The following is a 20,914-nucleotide window of genomic DNA, read 5'->3' as shown; positions in this document are numbered from 1 at the left end:
GATGCTCTAGGAGAGGTGGATTTCTAAGATGTTTAGAATTATCAATTGGACAGTCAGTCCTGAATAGATTATTTGTAGGTTGAAAATGTCAACAAAGGACTTCCCTGGCAGTCCAGTGGTTAAGACTCTATGCTTTTACTGCAAAGGATGCAGGTTCAGTCCCTGGTCGGGGAATTGAGATCCCACATGCCACATGGTGCAGGCAAAAAAAGAAAGAAAATGTCAGCGAAATAATGTGTGACTTTTCAACTTTATTTTACTTTTAACAAAACCTTGTTCGATTAGTAAGAAGGTGCTGGTCTCGTTTGTTATTTTTTTTCTCCCTTCTTTCATGTGTACATGATTCCTAAAACTATATCTATAATGATTTAATTATTTTGTTTTTGGTGAAACAAAAAAGGATGAGTAGTTTTATAATTTTAATTCTCTGATTCTCAAAGTGCGTTTCCTAGGTTAGTAGTTTCTGTACCGACTAGGAACTTGTTAGAAGAGCGGTATCTCTGGCTTTATCTCTGCTGACTGAAAAAAAATACACAACATGAGAGTTGTGAGTTAAGTTTTATTTGGGACAAAATGAGGATTATAGTTCAGAAGATAGCCTCTCAGATAGCCCCAAGGAACCGCTCTGAGGAGGTAAGAGGAAAGGTCAGCTATATGTGATTTTGGTGAAGGGGGATATGTGCAATCAAGGACACATTTTGGTAGAAGGTTACTGCTAGCCACAAGAAGGTTGCTACTAGTCACAAGAAGCAGATTTCTCTGTTAATGATTTTATTGCTTTTCTAGATAGGAGAAGATGTAAGAAATTGGGCTCATAAAATCGTATCCTGAAGACATCTAACTAACAGGACTTCAGAAGTCCTGTTCTGCCAGTCTTTTCCAGAGAACAGCACCTGATTCCTTATCTCCACCCTAAACTCCTTTCAGGAGTTCACACTCCTTTCAGGCTGTTTGAAGTTTAATAGCTGCATTGACAGTGATCTAATCCTTGTAGAGGCAGATCAGTTCAGTTCAGTCGCTCAGTCGTGTCCGACTCTTTGCGACCCCAGGAATCGCAGCACCCCAGGCCTCCCTGTCTACCACCAACTCCCAGAGCTTACTCAAACTCATGTCCATCGAGTCAGTGATGCCATCCAGCCATCTCATCCTCTGTCGTCCCCTTCTCTTCCTGCTCCCAATCTCTCCCAGCATCAGGGACTTTTCCAGTGAGTCAGCTCTTTGCATGAGGTGGCCAAAGTATTGGAGTTTCAGCTTCAGCATCAGACCTTCCAATGAACACCCAGGACTGATCTCCTTTAGGATGGACTGGTTGGATCTCCTTGCAGTCCAAGGGAATCTGAAGAGTCTTCTCCAACACCACAATTAAAAGCATCAATTTTTCGGCGCTCAGCTTTCTTCACAGTCCAACTCTCACATCCATACATGACCTCTGGAAAAACCATAGCCTTGACTAGACGGACCTTTGTTGGCAATGTAATGTCTCTGCTTTTTAATGTGCTGTCTAGGTTGGTCATAACTTTCCTTCCAAGGAGTAAGTGTTTTTTAATTTCATTGCTGCAATCACCACCTGCAGTGATTTTGGAGCCTAGAAAAATAAAGTCAGCCACTGTTTCCACTGTTTGCCCATCTATTTCCCATGAAGTGATGGGACCGGATGCCATGATCTTAGTTTTCTGAATGTTGAGCTTTAAGCCAACTTTTTCACTCTCCTCTTTCACTTTCATCAAGAGGCATTTTAGTTCCTCTTCACTTTCTGCCATAAGGGTGGTGTCATCTGCATATCTGAGGTTAATGATATTCCTCCCAGCAATCTTGATTCCAGCTTGTGCCTCACCCAGCCCAGCATTTCTCATGATGTACTCTGCATATAAGTTAAATAAGCAGGGTGACAATATACAGCCTTGATGTACTCCTCTTCCTATTTGGACCAGTTTGTTGGTCCATGTCCAGTTCTAACTGTTGCTTCCTGACCTGCATACAGGTCAGGAGGCAGGTCAGGTGGTCTGGATTTCCCATCTCTTTCAGAGTTTTCCACAGTTTGTGGTGATCCACACAGCCGAAGGCTTTGGCATAGTCAATAAAGCAGAAATAGATGTTTTTTTGGAACTCTCTTGCTTTTTCGATGATCCAGCGGATGTTGGCAATATGATCTCTGGTTCCTGTGCCTTTTCTAAAACCAGCTTGAACATCTGGAAGTTCACTGTTCATGTATTGCTGAAGCCTGGCTTGGAGAATTTTGAGCATTGCTTTACTAGCGTGTGAGATGAGTGCAATTGTGTGGCAGTTTGAGCATTCTTTGGCATTGCCTTTCTTTGGGATTGGAATGACAACTGAACTTTTCCAGTCCTGTGGCCACTGCAGATGGTAAGGGACAATTTTTGGTTAGCTCAGTCCCCTCATTGTCACCAGAAACAAGACTGGGAGCTGACTGTGGCTTGGATCATGAACTCCTTATTGCCAAATTCAGACTGAAATTGAAGAAAGTGGAGGAAACCACTAGACCATTCAGGTATGACCTAAATCAAATCCCTTATTACTATATAGTGGAAGTGAGAAATAGATGTAAGGGACTAGATCTGATAGACAGAGTGCCTAATGAACTATGGATGGAGGTTTGTGACATTGTACAGGAGACAGGAAGCAAGACCATCCCCAAGAAAAAGAAATGCAAAAAAGCAACATGGCTGTCTGAGGAGGCCTTACAAATAGCTGTGAAAAGAAGGGAAGTGAAAAGCAAAGGAGAAAAGGAAGGATATACCCATTTGAATGCAGAGTTCCAAAGAATAGCAAGGAGAGATAAGAAAGCCTTCCTCAGCAATCAATGCAAAGAAACAGGAAAACAACAGAATGGGAATGACTAGAGATCTCTTCAAGAAAATTAGAGATACTAAGGGAACATTTCATGCAAAGATGGGCACAATAAAGGACAGAAATGGTATGGACCTAACAGAAGCAGAAGATATTAAGAAGAGGTGGCAAGAATACTCAGAAGAACTGTACAAAAAAGATCTTCATGACCCAGATAATCACAATGGTGTAATCACTCACGTAGAGCCAGACATCCTGGAATATGAAGTCAAGTGGGCCTTAGAAAACCTCACTACGAACAAAGCTAGTGGATGTGATGGAATTCCAGTTGAGCTATTTCAAATCCTGAAAGATGATGCGGTGCAAGTGCTGCACTCAGTGTGTCAGCAAATTTGGGAAACTCAGCAGTGGCCACAGGACTGGAAAAGGTCAGTTTTCATTCCAATACCAAAGATAGGCAGTGCCAAAGAATGCTCAAACTGCTGCACAATTGTACTCATCTCACACGCTAGTAAAGTAATGCTCAAAATTCTCCAAGCCAGGCTTCAGCAATACGTGAACCGTGAACTTCCAGATGTTCAAGCTGGTTTTAGAAAAGGCAGAGGAACCAGAGATCAAATTGCCAACATCCGCTGGATCATCGAAAAAGCAAGAGAGTTCCAGAAAAACATCTATTTCTGCTTTATTGACTATGCCAAAGCCTTCGACTGTGTGGATCACGATAAACTGGAAAATTCTGAAAGAGATGGGAAATCCAGACCACCTGACCTGCCTCTTGAGAAACCTGTATGCAGGTCAGGAAGCAACAGTTAGAGCTGGACATGGACCAACAAACTGGTCCAAATAGGAAAAGGAGTACATCAAGGCTGTATATTGTCACCCTGCTAATTTAACTTATATGCAGAATACATCATGAGAAATGATGAACTGGAGGAAGCACAAGCTGGAATCAAGATTGCTGGGAGAAATATCATTAACCTCAGATATGCAGATGACACCACCCTTATGGCAGAAAGTGAAGAGGAACTAAAATGCCTCTTGATGAAAGTGAAAGAGGAGAGTGAAAAAGTTGGCTTAAAGCTCAACATTCAGAAAACTAAGATCATGGCATCTGGTCCCATCACTTCATGGGAAATAGATGGGCAAACAGTGGAAACAGTGGCTGACTTTATTTTTCTAGGCTCCAAAATCACTGCAGGTGGTGATTGCAGCAATGAAATTAAAAAACACTCCTTGGAAGGAAAGCATATTAGAAAGCAGAGACATTACATTGCCAACAAAGGTCCGTCTAGTCAAGGCTATGGTTTTTCCAGAGGTCATGTATGGATGTGAGAGTTGGACTGTGAAGAAAGATGAATGCCAAAGAATTGATGCTTTTGAGCTGTGGTGTTGGAGAAGACTCTTGAGAGTCCCCTGGACTGCAAGGAGATCCAACCAGTCCATCCTAAAGGAGATCAGTCCTGGGTGTTCATTGGAAGGACTGATGTTGAAGCTGAAGCTCCAGTACTTTGGCCACCTGATGGGAAGAGCTGACTCATTTGAAAAGACACTGATGCTGGGAAAGATTAAGGGCAGGAGGAGAAGGGGAAGACAGAGGATGAGATGGTTGGATGGCATTACCGACTTGATGGACGTGGGTTTGGGTGGACTCCGGGAGTTGGTGATGGACGGGAAGGCCTGATGTGCTGCGGTTCATGGGGTCACAGAGTCAGACACGACTGAGCAATTGAATTGAACTAATTATCATAAATTCTACTGTGGTTTGGGAGGCACTTCTTGACCATTTTGGTTTTGTCCCATGGTGCTAGGAAAGCTCATTCCTAGGTCAGGCAGGGGTTTCGTTGATAACCACACAATGTGCTTTTACTGGACTAGGCCCTGTTACTAGTAGCTGAAGTCCTGGACCACCTGTCACACCACCTGGTATGGTTCAGGAAATGATTCCCTCTGTTGCTTCTTCTCGTATCTAAACTGTTACAATCACTGACCTTATATAGAACTATTTAGTCAGCTGCTTCAAGTCATCTAGTAGTCATATTATCTGAGGCTCATGCACACATTTGGTAATGCAAGAAAGAATAATTTTGTAAAACAGGGAAAATACAAATAATATAGCTAGTAGTGTTAGTAAGGTCATAAGTAAGAATTTAAGCCAAGAACTTCTGCTAGGTGTTGCCTAGTGTATTCCCAGATGGTTTTACTTAGTCTATTCTGTACCAATCGTTATCTTTGGGGAGATTATATTTTGGTATTATTCATAGACACCCAGACCAGTTTCCTAGTATTATTAATATGGTCTCTTGCTTCCCAACATAAGGGGAGCCTTAAATCTAAATAACTGCAGCCTGGTGTTAACCACATAAATCCATTCCACATTGAGGGAGGTTATATTCTTTGGCTGAAATTTTGCTCTTTGTTCTGATTGAGTTTGAGTGACCCTGAAAATAAATTTTTGTTTATGTCCAGGGTCATACAAAGCAGGTATTATTAATTGGCCAGGTGAGGGTATCCCACCTAATAACATCGGCTAGTTGCTTGAACAGAATTATATCTTTTTTCTAGAGTAAATTTCCTAAGGGCTTTTCAGTGAGAGCCTTGGAGGGGAGAAATCCACCAGGGTAGCCCAGAAGTACTAGATACAGGTAATTGACTATAAAGCTAACAATTAGATTAACTTTAACTGTGCATAAGGTTGTGAAATGCATTTAGTTAACAAGCAAAGATGTGAGCAGTTATCAAAGTAATTGGTATACAGGCCTGGTCTTGCATCTTCGGTCACCCGTCTCCCTCAGATGTTGTCATCTTCTCATCCTGGCTTGGTAGTGTCTTCTCTGTTTGTTTTAAGGTCAATCACCCTCTCTATAGGCCGATCCATGCAGGGGCTTGTTCTAAGTGTAAATATTAATTCAAGAGTCTGTTCCCTTCAGTTTTGCTGTATAGGAGGTAGTTAAGAGTATTTGATGTGTCCTCCGTCTAGGTGAGAGATTGCCCTTTAAATTATGTCTCTTCTGGTATACACAACACCCTGGTTTCAGGTCATGGGCATCTGATTTCCATCCAAGGATTATTTAGATAAGCTTTAGAAACAAACTTAGAGTGTTCTTTTAATAATGCAATTAAACTTTGAATTATTTCTTAATTGAATTTATTTTTTACAATAATAAGACATAACAGCAAGGAGCTGTCTGAGAAGTAAGTCTTAGGCAATAAATACAGACCTCAATTAACAAAACTAGAATTTAATATCCACTGAAACATAACACTTTTCTCTCTAAAATTACCCTCATTTCTACTGAATATAGCCAAATTAAGACTAATATGTTTGCAAAATAAATCTGGTTTCAATAAACTTGACCTGATGATTTATATAATTGATCACATGGGCTTTTTAAAAATTGGCTTTGCTGGAACTTTTTATAAGGAATTTCAGATTAAACTTTTTAAAAGTAAAAGAGGCCAGCTTTCCTGGCCTCTTAGATCCAGGAAAGCCATGCCAAAGGCCTGTCACCGATTTCACCTTCAGATCTAGGTGAATTCCTCCCTTTTTGAAGTCCCCCAAATACCTTGAGATTCCTGTTCCTGGTAGGAGATGGCCTTCCTAATTTATCTGATAAAACTGCTGGTAACTTGAGAGTTTTCAACCTCTGGAAGGATCAGGTAGAGAAAAAAGATAAATGTTTCAATTCTGCTTACAAAGGTATAATTTGCCAAATTTCTGTAAGTCATAATTAGCTTGAGGGGAGGGGTTTCCTTATAGCTGAAAAACATAGATTTAAAACTAATAATGTTTCAAACAGAAATCAGTGTGCTACTTGTGAGCGTAACGCCTCTAGGAGTCACCCTAGAGTCATTTCAGCCCTCTTATTTGGCTCAGTTTCTCCTTTGTTAGTGTGAGCCACTGTGGATATTCAGATCACTGAATGGCCAATTCTTACACATGACCCCCCCACCCCCCACCCCAGGTTGAGAGCAAGTCTTAATGAGTGGGCTTCACTATAGGACCACTGCATGGTATGAGGACTCTGCCTACATCACTCCTGTAAATATTTCAGTTTCCTGAGGAAGCTGTAACCAATGGGGAGGAATCTTGTCCCTCTTCTTCGGAGCAAGGCTCACATGTAATATCTTTACTTTTATCTCAACAAATTCTGTCAATACATTTTTCTAAATTTGGCTGTAGTTGCTTCACAATCTTATGTTAGTTTCTGCTGTACCATGAAGTGAACCAGCTCTTATGTATCCATATATCCTCCTTGTCACTGTTAGACACCTGTCATGTGGTATATTAATCTTCCGTCTTTCTATTTTTTGTTTTTTGGTAAGTTTTCACCTCCATCCTGTGGGCTTTTTGAGAGCAAGACTGGTATGTAGATGCTGAAGAAGTATTTGTTACTGAATGAGGCATCGTTGGCCAAATGAATATTTAATAATTTTTAAAATGTGGCTTTTAAAATTGTTGTTAAAAGTTTTCTTTTCCTTTGTTTACATAAAGACCTTGTACTACAATATAGTACCTAATTTGCAGTGTAGCATGGTCATTGATATCCTTATTCACATCCTTGTATATTTATGTAACTATCTTTTTAGGATAAATTTGTAGAAGCAGAATCAATGGATCAAACATTATATACTATTTAAATGATCATTTATACTTGTTGCCATATTACCTTTCCTTACTCCCCACCCCCACTGTCAATAGATATTTCCAGATGTGGGAATAGCAATATATTATCATTATTCTGATGTTCTAATATTGGTCATCTTATAGGCAGAATAGTCTTATTGTTTGAATCTGGATTTCTTTGGTTATTAGGAAGATCAGGGTTTTTTCCTTCATATTGGACTATTTTACATTATTTTATGTTTTTTGTTAATCATCTGTGCTATCTTCCTCCATTGGGGCTGCTCTGACAAAAATACCACAGATTGGGTAGCTATAAACAACAAAAATTTATTGCTTACAGTTTTGGATGCTGGTAAGGTCAAGATCAAGGCACCAACACGGTTGTGTTCTTTTGTGAGGGCCCTTTCTCTGGTTTATAGCTGGCATCTTCTTGCTGTGTCCTTGCAAGGCTGAAGAGCTGGGAATCTCTTTGGAGCCTCTTTTATACAGGCACTGACTCTTTTCATGAGGATTCCACTCTCATAACTTAAGCACCTTCCTAAGGCCCACTGACTAATACCATCACACTAGTATTGGTACTAAGATTCCAGCATAGGAATTTTGGTAGGATATAAACATTCAAACCATACCATGTCCTTAATCTAATGTTCTGTTTGAATGTTAGGAGTTTTGTAGGAGTTTTTAATATTTTAGGTTGCTTGATTAATGCAAATGCTTTCCTCCAATTTGTTGTTTGTTTTTTAACTCTGTCTTTTTTTCATCTAAAAATTAAAAATCACCATTGGTACATACTCATGGGACATATGTAAAAAACCTAATGATACCAAAAATTGAATATAAAACTATAAAAATATTCTGGAAAGTACTTTAAAGAGACATGACATTCCATTATTAGATAAAATAGAGTTGAAGTCTAATCATTAATAGGAATAAAAATACTTAAGTGGATTCACCTGAAAGAACTAATAAGCACGAAGATTTATTCACTTAATAACAGAAGGAAGCACAAATTTCAAAATTGTAAGGAGAAACTGACAAATCTGTAGTCACAGTGGGAGATTTTGGCATCAAACAAACTTTAAAAAGTATATAGAGTATTTAAATTCCATAATTAATAAGCTTAGTTACATATATATTGATAGATTCTGTGTCTAACATGCAGAATATATTCATTTCAAACACAGAAGTTGATTCTATCATTATTAGTTCATAAAAGAAGTGTCAACAAATTCCATGGAAATTATACATGCATTTTATATAGTACGTGGTTAAGAGGGGGCTCAGGGACCAAATTCTGGTTCTGTCCTAGCCGTGAGACCTGGATAAGTTACCTAACGTCTGTGCTTTGGTGTTCTCATATATAAAATGGAGGTGATAATAGTGTGCTGCTCAGAGTTGTGAGGATTACTGTTCAGAGCAGGGCCTTGCAAGTGGTTGAGGCTCAGGAAATGTTTAATGTCATCATTATAATTATCACCATATTCTCTGATCCCAATGCAGTAAAAGTAGAATTAATAATAAAGAGAAGCCCTCTCTCCCACCTGTAAAAGAAAACTCCGTATATACTACTCAGTACAGTGGTATGAATAAAAGACACACCGGTGAGTGAAAGAAACCAGAGAGTACATGCTGTATGATTCCGTTTATATTAAGTCTAGAACAGACGAAACCACCAGTGAGTGGTTTCCTCTGCAGGGTTAAGTGGGGGAATTGAGTATGAAGGAGTATGAAAGAAAGGAGTATGAAAGTATAGCTATCATTCTGTATGTACATTGATGGGCATTTGGATTACACAGGTGTATGTATTTGTCAAAACTCACACATTTTATGTATATATATACATATATATAATTTGTGATTTTAGTTTATGTAAGTTTTACTTGAAAAGACTCAACAGGGGAATGAATGGATATACAAATTAAAAGGGGGAAAAGTGGACGCAGTGGCAGATTTTCTTTTCTTGGGCTCCAAAATCACTGTAGACGGTGACTGCAGCCATGAAATTAAAAGATGCTCCTTGGAAGAAAAGCTGTGGCAAACCTAGATAACATATTAAAAACAGAGACATCACTTTGCCAACAAAATTCCTTACAGTCAAGACTGTGGTTTTTCTAGTAGTCATGTGCTGCTGTGAGTGGGAGGACTAAAATTCACGCTTGAATTTTACCTAATGGTTAACGAAGAACTGGTTAAAGAACATCAGTCCTTTTCAGAATCTTCAAAAAAAACAGAAAATGAGGGAACACGCCTAACTCTTTCTATGGTGTCCTTATTACCTTGATAACCAGTCAAAGATATCACAAGAAACTACAGATCAGTATCCCATATGAACATTGATGTAAAAATCCTTAACAAATACTAGCAAACTGAGTCCAGCAACACATTAGAAGGATTATACACTATGACAAAGAAAAACTGATTCCAGGAATGCAAAAGTTCAACATAAAAAAATTCAAGGAATGAAATATACCCATATTAATAGAATGAAGGAGAAAAAAAACACGATCATTTCAGTAGAGGCAGAAAAAGCATTTGACAAAATTCAGTACCCTTTCATGATAAAAACACTCAGTAAACTAGGAATTGAAGGAAACTTCCTTAATATGATAAAGGGCACATATGAAAAATCCACAAGTAACATTATACTCAATGGTGAAAGGCTAAAAAACTTTCCTCCTAAAGGGACAAGACAGGCTGCCACTTTCACCACTGCTACTCTTTCGTGATTTTGACATTCTATAAGCATATCTGGAAGCAGTATTTGCCTCACTGGGGTTTTTTGTTTGTTTTTAAATTTTAAAAATTCATCTGCTCTATGGCAGCATTTTTCTCATGAATGTTTCTCAGCTACTCTGTTTTTCCTGTGCCTTTTTTTCTTCTTCTTAAAATTTTGTATTTGCATAGATCTATTCTTGCTCCCTTTGTGGTTATTTTTGAATGAAGAGGGTTTTTCCTGTACAACTTTTTAGGATACCAACTTTTTAGAGTAGCTACAGTGTTTCACATTTACAGTAGTTTTCGTTGTACCAGGATTGAGTGTATGAGTAGTTTTATTTCTCCTCAGCCAGAGAAGATTGGCTACTGCAGGACCATACATAGTACAGGCTATCTCACTGTTTTTTTTCCTACTACACCAGCAGTGTAATTTCTGCCAGTGTAAATTGTTTGTGTGATTTTTAATTTAATACTTTCTCCTCTGTTTCTTCAAACTAAACAGCAAAGTTTCCTCCACCAGCCTATGTCCCTTGTCCTTGTTGTTGGGAATGAGGTTTAAATTTTATACTTCAGGAAGTGCTGTTGAAGAAATGTACTCCCCGCATCTTCATGAGTTTTGGAACCTCATGCCTTATATGCTACCCTCTTTCTCCAATTTAATAGTCTGTCCTCAGGCCTCTCTTCCACTTACATTTCATGTTTCCTAGTTTTATTGGAGATCACGTTTGCATTTTGTTTTTTATTCTATTTGTTGCTTTTGGGTAATTTCTGAGAGGAGAAGGGAGATTCTGACTTCGTTATTTAAGACCAGAAGTACTTTAAATATATTTTTTGGTAGTGCTTTGCATATTTAATATTTTAACTGGATTAAATTTCATAATTATAAACTGTGGGTATGATATTTTCACTTAGTAAATACTTTTCTAGTGTTTGCTGTGTACCAAGTCTAAGTGCTTTACCAATATGTACTCATTTAATCCTCCTAATAATCCTATATGAGGTAGATGTTCTTTTTATTCCTATTTCATGATAGGAAACTAAAACATGATCAGGAAAATTAACTTGCCCAAGGTTACCTAATTAATAAGAAATAAAAACACTTTCTACTTTTCACTCTCTGCCTGTATTATTTGTGGATCTTGGCATCACCTGTTTATCTTATACTAATAAATACCTTGAGAACAGAGTCCATGTCTCATTCATTTTTACATACCCAGTGCATATTTAGTAGAATACCTGAAATTCAGAAGATGCTCAATGAATGTTGTTGGTGAATTAATGTTTTTTATTAGGAGCAAAATAATTTTCTGTCAGATTTGTATAGCTTCAGTTGTTCATTCTACTTGCCTTGTTCAAAATAAACTTTTTTTTTTGTATTCTCAAGTCATCATTTTAATGCTATTGCCATATTTTTGGTAATAATATTTCTAAAAACGGCTGTTATATTCCAGGACAAATTGTAGTTTTCTTTATGAAAGAGTCACCAGTGTCCTGATAAATAATAGTAGTTCCCTTACCCCTGTTTTCTATCTGTGCTAACAAATGATTTTTTTACATTCTGATGTTATTGTTCAGCTTTGTCATTTGTAAAATAAAAGGTCAGGTAACTCAGAGTAGTAGAAATGTGGTGATCATCTTAGAGTTCATTTGTTTTTCTTGCTCAGTTTTATTCCACTGTAAGAATGTATCACTGTTGGTTGGCCTATTATCCCACTGGTATAATTTCCTGTTTGGGGCTATTTATGAATAAAAGTGCTATAAATATTTTTGTCAAGTGTTTTTGTGGACATTTGTTATCATTTGTCTTGGTAAATTTCTAGCATTAGAAATACGTCAAGATGGATGTTTAGTTACATAAGAATATATTTTTTTCTTTTCCCTCAAAATGGTTGTACCATTTTATATTCCCACAAACAACATGTAGAGTTTCATTGCGTTTTATCCTTACTGATACTTATCAGTCTTTTTAATTTTAGCCATTCTGGTGGGTGTGTTTATTCTTAATATTCATCATTATGGTTTTGATGTCCCATCTCTACTACCACCATTAATAAATTGAATGTTCTTAGGTGTTCTGCTTATCCTGGTGATGAATTACAGAGTTAGGGAATCCCCAGACAACTCTCACTCCTGATACCAATTGCAAATCTGGAGGCCTCCTAAGACCTCCTCACTTCACAGACTATTTTCTAAAACAAGTGTACCATGTTACATTACTATAAGCACTGTATGAGACTTTTCAGTTCTCTAAGTCCTTGCTGGCACTTGTTTTTGTTCATCTTTTAATAACAGCAGCCATTAATATTTTAAAAGAGATTTTATGAGAAACTGATGTTGACTTTTAACAAATGCCTTTACGTCTTATATGAAGATTATCAGAAGATTTTTTTGGTCTATTCTCTTGCTTTCAGTTCAGTTCATTCATTCAGTCATGTCCAACTCTTTGCGACCCCATGAACCACAGCACACCAGGCCTCCCTATCCATCACCAACTGCCAGGGTCTACCCAAACCCATGTCCATCAAGTCGGTGATACCATCCAACTATCTCTTCCTCTGTCATCCCCTTCTCCTGCCCTCAATCTTTCCCAGCATCAAGTCTTTTCAAATGAGTCAGCTCTTCACATCAGGTGGCCAAAGTATTGGAGTTTCAGCTTCAGCATCAGTCCTTCCAATGAAAACCCAGGACTGATCTCCTTTAGGATGGACTGGTTGGATCTCCTTGCAGTCCAAGGGACTCTCAAGAGTCTTCTCCAACAGCACAGTACAAAAGCATCAATTCTTTGGTGCTCAGCTTTCTTCACAGTCCAACTCTCACATCCATACATGACCACTGGAAAAACCATAGCCTTGACTAGATGGACCTTTGTTGACAAAGTAATGTTTCTGCTTTTTAATATGCTGTCTAGATTGGTCATAACTTTCCTTCCAAGGAGTAAGTGTCTTTTAATTTCATGGCTGCAGTCACCATCTGCAGTGATTTTGGAGCCCAGAAAAATAAAGTCAGCCACTGTTTCCACTGTTTCCCCTATGGTAAAGTCCATAGAAAATTTGTTTTCTTAACCGTTTATAAGTGTATAGTTTAGTGCTATTAAGTACATTCATTTTGTTCCACTGCTACGACCATCCATCTTCAGAACTCTTTGCATCTTGCAAAACTGAAACTCTGTGCCTATTAAGTAATAAGTACTTTATCCCCTTTTCTTAGCTCCTGGAAACTACCATTCTACTTTGTGTCCATGTGATTTTGACTGCTCTAAGTCAAATCTTATATAAATGGTAACATACAGTATTTGTCTTCTTGTGACTGATTTATTTCACTCAGCATAATGATCTCAGAGATCTCACAGTTCATTTGTGTTGTTGTGTATGTCAGAATTTCCTTCCTTTTTAAATTTAAATAATAGTTATTCATCCAAAACAAATGTAGCAAAATCTTAAATAGTTTTATTTTTTATATGAGATGAATAGTTATGTTGATAAATTTAAATAATTATTAAAATGAGTTTTGTTTTATTGCTTTTTTTCTATTCCAGCTCTCTTATTTATATTTTTCACTTTTTACTCTGATATCTCTGCCTTATTGAAGTGTTTTTAAGAACACAGATACCTGACACCTCACAGAAAAGCCTTTAAACCCAGTATGCATGCATGCATGTGTGCTAAGTTGCTTCAGTCATGTCCAGCTCTTTGTGACCCTGTGCACTGTAGCCCACCAAGGTCTTCTGTTTATGGGATTCTCCAGGGAAGAATAGTGGAGTGGGTGCCATGCCCTCCTCCAGTTAAATTCAGTATATTCAAGGTAAATTGTTAATGTTATCATGTTTCATTGACTCTACCTTGCCTGTGGTTTGTAAAAAGTGAAAGTGAAAAGTTGCTCAGTCAAATCTGACTTTGCGACCCCATGGACTGTAGTAGCCCACCAGGATCCTCTCTGCCCATGGAATTCTCCAGGCAAGAACACTGGAATGGGTAGCCATTCCCTTCGCCAGGGGATCTTCCTGACCCAGAGATCGAAACTGGGTCTCCTGCATTGCAGGCAGATTCTTTACCACTAGCAGTGGTTTGTAAGGTACACTGTTACTTCGTGTACTGTTAAGATAGAAGAAAATACTGCTAACTACTTAAAAAATGAATAATAATATCATAAAATGGGGCTTCCCTTGTGATGGTAGTGGTAAAGAATTCACCTGCCAATGCAGGAGATACAAGAGATGCGTGTTCGATTCCTGGGTCGGGAAGATCCCTTGGAGAAGGGCATGGCAACCCACTCCAGTATTCATGCCTGGAGAATCCCATGGACAGAGCAACTTGTCAAAATTGTTTACTGTTAAATCTGTGAAATATAATACATGTGTGAGAAAGGCTCTCATCATACTATAACATGTAGTGCTCTTGTACTTTGTTGACTCTTATAAAAGACTAGAGTGAAGGAAATGATTTGACTATTTCATGTTGAGAAACTGATCAAAATTTTATTTTTACCTTGTTTTCTGTGCTTCCCTCTATGTTATTATATTCAGTAAACATTTTTATACCTACTATGCACTAGCCATACTGATGGCAGTAGCTAACATGCACACACACACTATAGTCACACCTGTCTTTTACTCTGTGCTAGACACTATTTTGAGCACTTTATATATTGTCCTTTACTAAATTTTACATTATCCCTTTGAGTTAGATACTATTACTATACCCATTTTACCAAATAGCAACCTGAGGCACAGAGAAGTCAAGTGACTTGACCAAGGTCATACAGCTAATAAGTGGTGGAGCTAGGATTTGAATGTCTATGGTGTCAGTGGTATTCTTAGATACGTAGATCATTGACATATTGTGCCTTCCCTCAACACAGCTTGTGAAACAGTGTTTGAGGGTATGTTGATAACTTTGCATAAAATTGTTGTTATATTTTCAGTAATGAATTTTTATTTTTATTTGTGCTTTTAGGACATTCAGTCAGAAGAAGGCTGCTATTGAAAGAGAGTATGCACAGGTAAGCTTGCAAGTGAAGGTCCCCATCCTCTCATACTTCTTTGGCTTAAGGGCAGATATGGTTGTTGGAGAGAAGCATTGGTATCCCTGCATTCTCCTTTTCCTTGGCTCTCTCACTTTTTTCCTCCTTTTACTCCGTTTGAATCTTCAGATGAGGAGCTGAGTTGCTTCTTACTACAAAGAAGTTTATGAACATTCTGGGAGAAGATAATATTCACAATATTTTGAAGTATTTACAAGTATAAATAATAGTGAATAGAATTCACAAGTATATATATTCACAACTGTACATTTCATCCCTATGACTCATTTATTTTTTAACTGAAAGTTTGCTCCATTTGATTTCTCTCACCTGTTTTACTTATCTGGTCACTTGTCTCATAAAAAGCTTTTTCAAATAATCCAGGTTTTTTTCTTCATGATTAGATTTAGGTTAAATTTTTAGCAAAAATACTGCACAGGTGAGGTTGAGCCTAATGAGGTTTTATGGTTTGTTGTGGTGACAGATAAAGTAGAGCACATCACTGATACTGCCAATTTTCTAGCCTGATTGAATCTTTAACAATGACAGTAGAGCATTTTATCATTTATCAGTTTTCAAGATTATCTCATGCCTTTTCTGTTTTTTGTTTTGTTTTTTCGTGCTAAAAAATGAATATTCGTTATGTTAAAAACATTTGAAAGGCATAATTAAAGAAAAATTGAACACCTGAGAATGTTTTAGTTTTTTAACTTACACATTTCAGTTTAAATTGTTAAATTTTTAAAAATGTCAAAGCTGGTATATTCTTAGCTTTCATTTATACACATTTAAAAATCCACTGAAAATCAGAACATTTATCTTTGCTGTGGAAATTTCCTTTAGAGAGTCTGCTAGTTGTTAAATTGAAAGTATGTGGAACATTTATACTGCCAACTATCTAATGGATAGTATTTGATAATGACACTTCCTTTCTGGGACATTCCATAGTTTTGGCTATTATTTGTTGTTGGTACATCATCTAAACAGCCAAGAGTATTTAAATATATTTAAAAGAAATGGAATCATAATTTATGTGAACAACTTCTTTGAATTTTTAGTTTTCTTTATCAATTTTACCAATTTTAAAGCAGTCTTTTAAAATATGGTAGTTGTGTTTTCATTTCCTTTTTATATTTAATACTCTTTTTTTCCATGTACTATATACAATAGGTCTTTGTTGGTTATCCATTTATAGCAGTGTATTTAATATTCTTTTAAGCATTTTAATATTTTGGTTCATCTCTGTCAGGAGCTTAGTTTTATGAATATTGATAATTTCCTTAGTTGAACTGTAGATGAATGGGAAATCTATGCTCTATAAGGAATTACTCTAATTTTCTTATAAAAGTATTATTTTAAAATTAGTTTAAGATATACCACTTTTCATGTGTTGAGAAAATATTTTGAGCACTCTTTCAGCTTCTGTGGATATGAGTGCCCAAAAAAGAAGAAGAAAAAAGAGTCCTAGCACTTACAGAACTTCGATGGTTGTATATTAACTTCTAATTAAATGTATTAAATTCTTTCTCTTCAGGGAGTTCCCTGGTGGTCCAGTGGTTAGGACTCTGCACTCTGTCAAGGGTTTGATTCCTGTTGGGAGAACTAAAATCCCATAGGCTGTGCAGTGCAGCCGAAAAGAATAATAATAAAATTTAAAAATAAAAAATAAAATTCTCTTCAAAACAACTGATGTGGCATTATAGTCAGTTGAAAAGAATGAAGTTATTACTTCATAGAAGTTATTACTTTATAGAAAGTTATTACTTGTGGTATATGTTGTCATCGTCTACACGAAGAATTAATGCTCCAAAAAGTTTGAGTAGTATTTGTGAGATTTAGAGATCATACAGATGAGCTGTCCCAATAGAAAAATATGAAGGAAAAGAATTTAAGTGGGATTGATCAGATGACAGCAACTTGAAAAATAGTACCTCAAGTACATGCAGACTAAACTTGTAATACATTTTTAGGGGAATGTTAGAAGAAAGAAAGAAAATAATACTGTATGTCCTTATTTACACTTGAAGCAATTTGAGCCCTGAATTTTTTCAGGGTTCTTGCTACTTTCAATTTCCTATGAGAGTATTAATGTTTTATTTTTAAGCACGGTTTGTGAAATTCATTTTGTAATTCTCCAGAAATAATAGATGTATGGCATATCTATTTATACAAATGGAGCAAATGAATCTCTAAAAACACAGAAGCAGTGTGAGTCATTAAACAGCATTAAGTATTAGGGTGAAATTTAGTCTGGCTTTTGACTACAGTTAGCTAACCACTGAGGTATTGGTAAAATTATTTGGAATACTCAGACTGAAGTTGCTAAAGGCGAGTTCTGTGTATTAATATACTTCCTGTAGTCTTTGGCAGAATGCTGCTAGTGAAGGAAGGATACAAAAGGTTACTGTGGCTGGAGAGAAAGAGCAGGAAAAGTTTGTGGGCTTTAAGGGCGGCTCCTCGTCTGAGGACAAACACAGAGCAAATACGGACACCCTGTCAAAAAGCCTGTGGTATCATACAGTCTCACCTCAAGTGCAACTTTTTGCTATTTTTATTCTTTTAAGAAAGAAATTTATGAAGAGTTGGGCATATTACCCACTATACTGTGTGTGTGGCAGGGTTCTTTTTTGGTGAATTTCCTCACAGTAAAAGTTTCAAATGTAACTTAATTTAGCTGTGTACAGTTAGGTTTCTGGTCATTGCTCTTAAAGAAGCATTGGTGAAGTTATTTAAAATAGTGGACTATATACTTGGAGTTTTCTATTTTGCTAGCCTTGTCCTGTAGAGCAATAAAGACAACTATTTTGAGAAGAAGTTGAGAGTTATTTTCTGTGTTCATGTTGATACTTATGTTTTAAAATTATTTTACTTTTGAACTCCTTAACTTATGCAACAATAATTAGAAATAAATTTTGGGAGGAAAGCAGAGAGATTTTTTTCCTCAAAATACTTGATATACATAGTTTGATTTTTAAAGTTTTAAGAACTGTTAGGAGAAACAGTGGTCGATATGAGTAAATTTTAGTTTTCTTAGGCATGTAGATTTGCTATTATAGTTTTGTCTTTTTTTTAGAAACTTTGTTATATTTAGTTTTATTATCTTGCTTGTTTATTTGCTTTAATTTTAAGAACTCATTTAGCTCTGATCACACATATAATTGAGGATTTATATGCAGAATATACTTTTAAATTTTATTTTTTCATTGAAGTATAATCAATGTACAATATTTTATTAGTTTCCCAGTGTACATACAGTATAATGATTCAGTTTCTTGCATATTAAATTCCATTATAGGTTATTATAGGAAATTAGATATAATTCCCTGTGCTGTACAGTAAATCCTTATTGCTTATCTATCTTATGTATAGTAGTTTGTTAATTTTATACCCCTAATTTGTTCCTTCCTCCTTCCCTTTTCCCTTTTGTAACCACAAGTTTGTTTTCTATATCTTCGAGTCTCTTTTTGTTTTACCTATACCTTGATTTGTAATTTTAGATTCCACATATAAGTGATATCATATAGTATTTGTCTTTCTCTGTGTGACTTATTTCACGAAGCATTATATTCTTCTAGGTGTGTCTACAGTGCTGCAAATGGAGGTGTTCCGTTCTTTTTTATGGTTGAGTTCATATTCCAGTGCATGTGCCACATGTGTGTATCTCATGTCTTCTTAACCCAGTTGTTCCTTGATGGACACTTGGGTTGCCTCCATGTTATCATGACTGTTGTAAATGGTGCTGCTATGAACATCAAGATGCATATATCTTTTCAAATTAGTGTTTTCATTTTTTCCTCATACAGATCCAGGAGTGGAATTGTTGGATCATATGGTAACTCTATCTTTAGTTTCTTGAGGAACCTCCATACTGTTCCTAGTGGCTACACCAATTTACATTCCCACCAACCATGTAGAAAGGTTCTGTTTTCTTTAATGGCTGGCTCCTTAAAGGGAAAAAGTGAAAAATGACAGGAGAGAAAACTATCAAGTCTGAGAACAAGAAAGAAAAAGAATTGAAAAAAAGAAAACAGAGCCTAAAGAAACTGTGATACTATTAAACAGACTAATTATACATTGTAGGAGTCCCAGCAGGAGAAGAGAGAAAAGGTTAGAACCAGGCTTTGAGTGGTGTTATATAATGTTTGAACAGGTTATAGTCCACTTAGTTTTTTTAAAAAGAAACTTTTAGTGAGGATAGTGGATATACCAGGACAATACATGATTTGCATTGTTAAAATAGGAATATTTTTTGATATTATCATAAATGAGATTGTTTTCTTAGTTTTCTTTTTGTATAGGTTGTTGATATAAAGAAGCACAACTGATTTTAGTATGTTGATTTTTGTTTTCTTCAACTTTAATAAATTCATTTATTCTGATAGTTTTTTTTTAATAGAGTCTTTAGCATTTTCTGCATAGGGGATTATGTATTTGTAAACAGATATAATTTTGCTTTTTCCTTTCTGATTTGGATGCCTTTTCTTTATTTTTTCTTGTTTGATTGCTCTTGCTAGTACTTCCAGCATTATGTTGAATAGAAGTGGCAAGAGTGAGCACCTTATGTAAGTTGTGTATAGAACTTTCTAATCATGTTTTGGACTAGTAAGTTTTAAAGTCAAGAATCTAGTCAGTTTGATTTTTAGGTGATTTGATGGGCAAATTGTGATGATATCCAATTATAACAATGTTACACTAATAGGTTACATCTGAGATTGTCTGTTTAAACTTGAATATTGGTATATGTAATATGTACTATGTAATGCCTGATTTTCAGAGTCCTTTGCGCAGTAGTAACCTCAGATCTTAATGCCAAGTTGCTACAGCATAAGCCTGACTGGTTTCATGCCTTTCGAAAAAGTGTTGTAGAACTTTTAAAGAATGCAGAATTAGCAGTCCTGGCAGCTCAATGCCTCATGCCTCTCTTAGTTCATTGAAGGCTGAGGTATTCTCATTCCTGGTATTGCTGTGGGGGTGCAATACATTATGTGGGAAGCTCTGACTTAGAGCTAGTAGACATGGAACATACTCTCCTTTAGAGCCTCAAAAAGAAACCAAGGCTGCTGACACCTTTATTTCAGACTTCTAGTCAGCAGAATTCTGGGAGAATACATTTCTTTTTTAAAAAAATTATTTATTTACTTGACTGTGTTGGGTCTTTGTTGTTTGGGCTTTCTCTAGTTGTGGCGAGTAGGGACTACTGTCTAGCCGCGCATGGGCTTCTCATTGCTGTGGCTTCTCTTGTTGCGGAGCTCGGGCTCGAGAGCATGCAGGCTTCAGTAGGTGCAGGTCCCGGGCTTAGATTACAGGCTCAGTAGTTATGGAGCATGGGCTTAGTTGTCCTGTGTTGTGTGGGATCTTTCTGGACCAGGGATCAAACTGGTCCATGTCTTTGGTATTGGCAGGCGGATTCTTTACCACTGAGCTACCAGGGAAGCCCTATTTCTCTTTGAAGCCACCTAGTTTATGATACTTGTTAACAGTATCTTGGAAACTAATATAGTAACTAACAATAATTTTCTTATTCTGGTATTAATTTGAGATGCTTGATGTAGCCACATGTATAAATATGATTGAAAAGAGGATCTTTTCCCTCCTAACTTAGGATAACCATAGTTTTTGGTATACTAAGTATATGCTAGACATCATTATTTTATTTAAATTCTTAAACACTGTAGGATACTATTATATCTTGTAATTTAAAAGTAAGTCCCCAAGACTCAGAAAGGGCAACCATCACGCAGTCTGAAT

General features: G+C 36.7%; 1 protein-coding gene across 3 annotated transcripts in view; it reads left to right on the top strand.

The window, feature by feature from the left end:
- FCHSD2 (FCH and double SH3 domains 2) overlaps positions 1–20,914 on the top strand; it is a 260,252-nt gene that overhangs the window by 37,030 nt on the left and 202,308 nt on the right. For all 3 annotated transcript variants that reach the window (XM_043906604.1, XM_043906595.1, XM_043906612.1), the window contains exon 3: positions 15,100–15,145. In XM_043906604.1, the coding sequence (XP_043762539.1) occupies positions 15,100–15,145 (46 nt within the window). The remainder of the gene's footprint in view (positions 1–15,099; positions 15,146–20,914) is intronic.

The sequence above is a fragment of the Cervus elaphus genome, chromosome 1, assembly GCF_910594005.1.
Source record: "Cervus elaphus chromosome 1, mCerEla1.1, whole genome shotgun sequence".
Lineage (NCBI taxonomy): Eukaryota > Metazoa > Chordata > Mammalia > Artiodactyla > Cervidae > Cervus > Cervus elaphus.
Note: the sequence above shows the minus strand (reverse complement) of the source record. Positions and strands in the feature narration are given on the sequence as shown.